The sequence below is a fragment of the Arachis ipaensis genome, chromosome B05, assembly GCF_000816755.2.
Source record: "Arachis ipaensis cultivar K30076 chromosome B05, Araip1.1, whole genome shotgun sequence".
In the NCBI taxonomy this organism is placed as follows: domain Eukaryota; kingdom Viridiplantae; phylum Streptophyta; class Magnoliopsida; order Fabales; family Fabaceae; genus Arachis; species Arachis ipaensis.
The window spans coordinates 4,413,711-4,418,875 of record NC_029789.2 but is presented as its reverse complement, the minus strand read 5'-3'; the positions used below and the strand labels follow the sequence as shown (position 1 = coordinate 4,418,875).

The window sequence follows — 5,165 nt, the reverse complement described above, 5'->3', positions numbered from 1 at the left end:
AATATGATAAAAATAACAATTAATTAATAATTATAAAATTATTGGGTTGGCTATACACATATTCACAAAATTGGTCCCTGCATGTTGGATCTATAGCATGGGGTATTGCCATATTGGTCAAAAAGTAATCATAATAATGTTGAATGATGGTTACAGATCCAAGTTGATAGTGACTGAGAAGGGTAGGAAGATCAGTTAATGGGACCATAATGCTGCCCAACTGCAACTTTAACTGCTACGTGAAAACAACATCACATGCATATGCTCCATTTTTAATCTTTCTGGGGACACAATTTTGTGTCACCAACTACACATCCACATTAATTAATGCATGTTCTTCATTGCATTCAAGACACCATACTCCATACCATCAATTGTTATTGTTATTGTGATTACTACTTTCAAGTTTCGTGACAAAATCTTATTGGGATTATGATGGAACCAATCGGAGAAGAAAGATCCTTGTCAGAAACACCAACTTGGGCTGTGGCAACTGTTGTCACTATCCTTGTTTCTCTTAGTTTCTTGTTTCATGGCACATTAAAGAAGTTTCTTAAGGTGAATCAAGATCTTCCTTTTTTTTTCCATTGTCACTGTGTGTGTGATCCAAGAGTTTCTCATGAGTTTTTCATGTAGTGGATGGCCAGAACCAAGAGAAAATCTCTGCTTTCTGCTCTGGAAAAGATCCAAGAAGGTAATACATAGTACTATTCCCATAAACATTTCAAAACATGTAAAACTTATTATCAAATTTTGATGTCCATTTGAAGCAGAATTAATGCTGTTTGGGCTGCTGTCATTGATCATGGGTCATTGGATTATCTTTGTGGCGAAGATTTGTGTCAAATCATCAGCATTAAGCAGCAGGTTCTTCCCTTGTGCAGTCAAAGACATTTCTGGAACAGCAGTGCAACACAATATTTTCTGGCATACTTCACACTATAATAACAGTGATTCCAAAGAGAAACTCCACATTGGCCTCCGAAATTATTGTCCTGAGGTGCTACTTTCAATTCTTAATCAGCTAATGCAAGCAATCTAGTTTCTTTCAATTCTAAAAGTTTGTGACTTTGCTTCTTCATGTAGGGACATGAATCATTGGCTTCTTATGAGAGCCTTGAGCAGCTTCATCGCTTTATGTTTGTTCTTGCAATCACACATGTTACATATAGCTTTGTTGCTGTTGCCTTGGCCATGATCAAGGTTGAATCAGCAGTCATTGTTCAAAACTTTCTTCTTGCTTTTCCTATTTTGTGGTTATTAGATACTAACATTTATGTGTTTTAGTTTCATTCAGATATATAGCTGGAGAACATGGGAAAATGAAGCAAAGACTATGGCTTTACAACAAAGCTTGCAAGGTTACTACTTTCACCTTATATAACTTTTCATTGAGCTGATAATCAGTTTATTTTGTTATTTCTGATCTTTCTTTTTTGTTTAATTAACTCCTATCAAATTATGTTAGTTTAGGTACTCCACAAACTACATCAAGCATAAGATTGAATCGGCTTACAACGTTCGTCTTTCACCAAACATCCCATCCCTGGAGTAATCACAAAGTTCTTGTTTGGCTGGTATTCTACATACCCTTTCCTTCTTTTCTTGTTTTATCTTTTAATGTAGTGTTTGTTTAGATCTGTGAAAAGGACTAAAACAAGGTATTAGCAATTCATTGTGAAAGGGTCAACACAATCAAAGGAAAATAGCATCTCATATACTGACATTGATGATCCTACATTGCTTGCAGCTATGCTTCAGCCGCCAATTCTGGAGTTCTATCAACTGTGCTGATTACATGGCGTTGCGCTTAGGCTTCATTACTGTCAGTATTCTTTTGTTCTTGAAAACATATGAAGAAGCTAATGTTTCTGCATTTTCTTATTGCTATATGTATATACTTTTCTTCTGGTGTTTTGTAGAATCATGAGCTTCCCCTGACATATGATTTCCACAACTATATGCTGCGAAGCATGGATGATGAATTTCGTGACATTGTTGGTGTTAGGTAATTGCTCTAAGATGCATGTAGAGCCTCTCTTTAATTAGTTAACAAATTTAGTAACTGTATAGTTGGACTTAGCTTAATTATAATTGAATAGAGATATGATTAAGTATATATGCAAACCTGCATATGATTATCAAAGCTAGCACATTGAAGGCTACCTTTATATTGAATTTCTTTGTTTTATTGTTTTTGGAAGTAAGAAATTGATAGCTTTCATTTGGACTTTTGACAGTGTGCTTCTCTGGATATATGCCATATGCTGCATATTTCTAAATTTTCATGGTAAGTTGCTGGGAGTATAAAACTTGGATCAAAAGCTTCTTGTTGAGAAAATCATGGTCTAAATTTTTCTACTATCATTCAGGAAGCAACTTTTACTTTTGGCTTTCCTTTGTTCCAGCAATTGTAAGTCCTAACATGATGTATGTTACTTAAAATCTATCTTTTACACTCTACCAACTAACTTGTTTATTCAGTTGATACTCATAATTGGTACTAAATTGCACCGAGTGGTGGTAAAGTTGGCTACTGAAATAGTAGATCGTTGCCCTTATGTTAAGCCTCATCAGTTTAATTTGAGAGATGAACTCTTTTGGTTTGGAAAGCCAAGGTTTTTGTTGCGCTTAATACACTTGATATCCTTCTTGGTCAGTATGTATTATCAGTTCTGCTTCCATTTTCTACCTTCCATTATTGCTTATACATAAAATTCTCTTAATCTGTTCATGTTTTCCTCTTCTTGTAATCTTGCAGAATGCGTTTGAGATGGCATCTTTCTTATGGTCCTTGGTAAGATAACGTTACAAGATTAGACGACTGTGTAAAACTTCGCGCGCAAATTACTAACTACTAACCATAACATTTCATTGCATAATCTTTTGGGTTGCAGTGGGAAATCAAAGAACCTTCTTGTTTCATGAAAAACAAAACCTTTATTGCAATCCGCTTATCATTCGGGTACATATACATTTGTTGTTGAACTTGTTTCTCAATACATCAGTTATCTTCATGTGAAGTTGATAGTTGACAGACGTTAGATAACAGTTTATTCAAACATATTAAATCATCTTACGATTCTCAACTAGCAACTTCACATAGATAACTACACGTGAGTTTCCACCATATAACAAATTTTGTTTCTTTTGATAACTATTCCACAGGGTAGTCTCACAAGTATGGTGCAGCTTCATAACATTTCCTCTATATGTTATCATCACACAGGTTAAGGAGATTCTTATTGTTGTTGTTGTTCTACATTATGAGAAGTTGTTCTTCTCAAAATGCTTGGTTATGTGAATGCAGATGGGGTCAAGGTTCAAGAAGTCAGTGGTGTCAGAGAATGTGAGAGAATCACTGTCTAAATGGCAGAGAAGAGTGAAGCACAAACAGAGTTCCCCTCAAGCACTGGTTTCTGAAACATCTCCATCATCGGATTCTGGTATCAACAATGCAATGGACAAGTTAATCAGTGGGGAAGGAAGCTCCTCTGGAACTAAACATGATTATTGTTACTCTCATCATCATTTTGATTATGTCTCTTCCAGAACACAAAGAAATGAACCATTTCTTAGTCATGATGATGATGATGATGATGATTCATATCCTCTTCCACTTTCTTGAGATTACTTTGCTAACATTGTGAAAATTGTGATGAATTGATTTGGAGAACTTAGTATTATTACATCCTCTCAACTCTCAATATTGTTTACTCTAATGAAAATATAAAATTAATTTTGATACACTGACACGTAACGTTACATCTATAAAGATATATGGTTTTATAATATAAATTAAAGCTATTTTTACTTCGCTTAATCAAAATTTAACAATAATATCCAAGTAAATCCCAAAATAATTTTTTTTTTAATAGCAAACTGAGACTAGTTCTCATTATAATTAAAAAAAAAAACAAAACAAAACTTATGATTAGCCATTTTTAATGTGAGGTAGTGCAAAGTGATTGATTTATACACTGAAACTGTGAAACATACGCGCCTAAAAAATAAAGTAAATAACTTAGATTTTCCAAAACTCTTAGACATGTGTGCATTTTCCTTTCTTAATGTTAGAAATTAGAAGCAACCGAGATAGAGGAATCCGTGAACATGTAGCGTGGCAATGAAAGCCATGCACATTAACCCAAAGACACACAAGACACGACAATTCCTTTTCACATGTTAGTTAAGTTGCTCACTAGAATAATATAATTACACGCAACTGCTTCATATAATTCCTCAATCATCATGTATGTGTATATTCATGTGACTCCTGTATACCACAAAATAATTTTTTTATATTATATTTTTAAAATGTATTTTTAAAAAACAAGTTAGTTAAATTCAAAATATAATTACAAAAAAAATAAGAATAATAAAAAAAATAAAATATATTCTTTATCAGTATATTTTTTTTATTTATTAAAATGAACACAAAATACACAAATTTTATATCTCTCTTACTCTTCCATCTTTATAAACAAACGCAAAAAAATTTTAAAGACGACAAAGGGGGTTGGCCACTAGTCATAGTTAGAAGGTGTCAAAGATGATGTAGTCATTATTTTGAGTAGGACTGGGACAACCTTTTCAATTAACATAACAGTTATAGAAGTAGAGTACATTTCTTAACAGACATAGTAATTATTTACAATAAATGCAATTCTAAACTTACTTCTTCAAAATTCCATCCTTCTCTCTTTTTGATAATTTTCTTTTATTTTGACATAAGAATATATGAAGTTGATACAGAGAAAATAATAAAATATGGTTGTAAAAGAAAAATAAAGATTTGAGATAAATTTTATATTATTTAGTTGGGTGAAATGTGTGTTTTGTATATGATAAGAACAACCTACTTATAAGGTTAAAGAATAAAATCTAAATATAATTGCAAAATCAATCTGATAAAGATGAACCTAAACCAATTTAATATCAAACTAAATAAAATCAAAAGCAAACTCATATATAATATGGTAATATACTATGATATTATTTTATTATAACATATTTTATTAAGTGATTTAACTATTTCAACAATAAATAAATTTATTCTTATCCAATTAGATTATTATCGCAACTATTCTCTACAGTTCATAAGAAGATATATCATCAAACTATTTAAATTGGTAAAATTGCATCTATATATTTATTTATATCAT

General features: G+C 32.0%; 1 protein-coding gene across 1 annotated transcript; it reads left to right on the top strand.

Annotated features, from left to right (window-relative positions):
- Positions 7-3,694, top strand: LOC107642570 (MLO-like protein 4). The gene is made up of 15 exons (XM_016345964.2): positions 7-558; positions 637-694; positions 774-1,000; positions 1,087-1,203; positions 1,298-1,361; positions 1,474-1,577; positions 1,751-1,825; positions 1,923-2,008; positions 2,241-2,290; positions 2,373-2,413; positions 2,485-2,655; positions 2,762-2,797; positions 2,898-2,965; positions 3,169-3,229; positions 3,311-3,694. Exons 1-15 carry the CDS (start codon positions 433-435, stop codon positions 3,626-3,628), a joined length of 1,602 nt encoding a protein of 533 aa, XP_016201450.1. The 5' UTR covers positions 7-432; the 3' UTR covers positions 3,629-3,694.

Bases quoted from the DNA above. Each gene is read 5' to 3' on its own strand.
- LOC107642570 (XM_016345964.2), top strand. From the start codon at position 433: ATGATGGAACCAATCGGAGAAGAAAGATCCTTGTCAGAAACACCAACT. The intron at 1,204-1,297 runs GTTGAATCAGCA...AGTTTCATTCAG, and splicing joins TTGCCTTGGCCATGATCAAG to ATATATAGCTGGAGAACATG. The intron at 2,966-3,168 runs GTACATATACAT...ACTATTCCACAG, and splicing joins GCAATCCGCTTATCATTCGG to GGTAGTCTCACAAGTATGGT.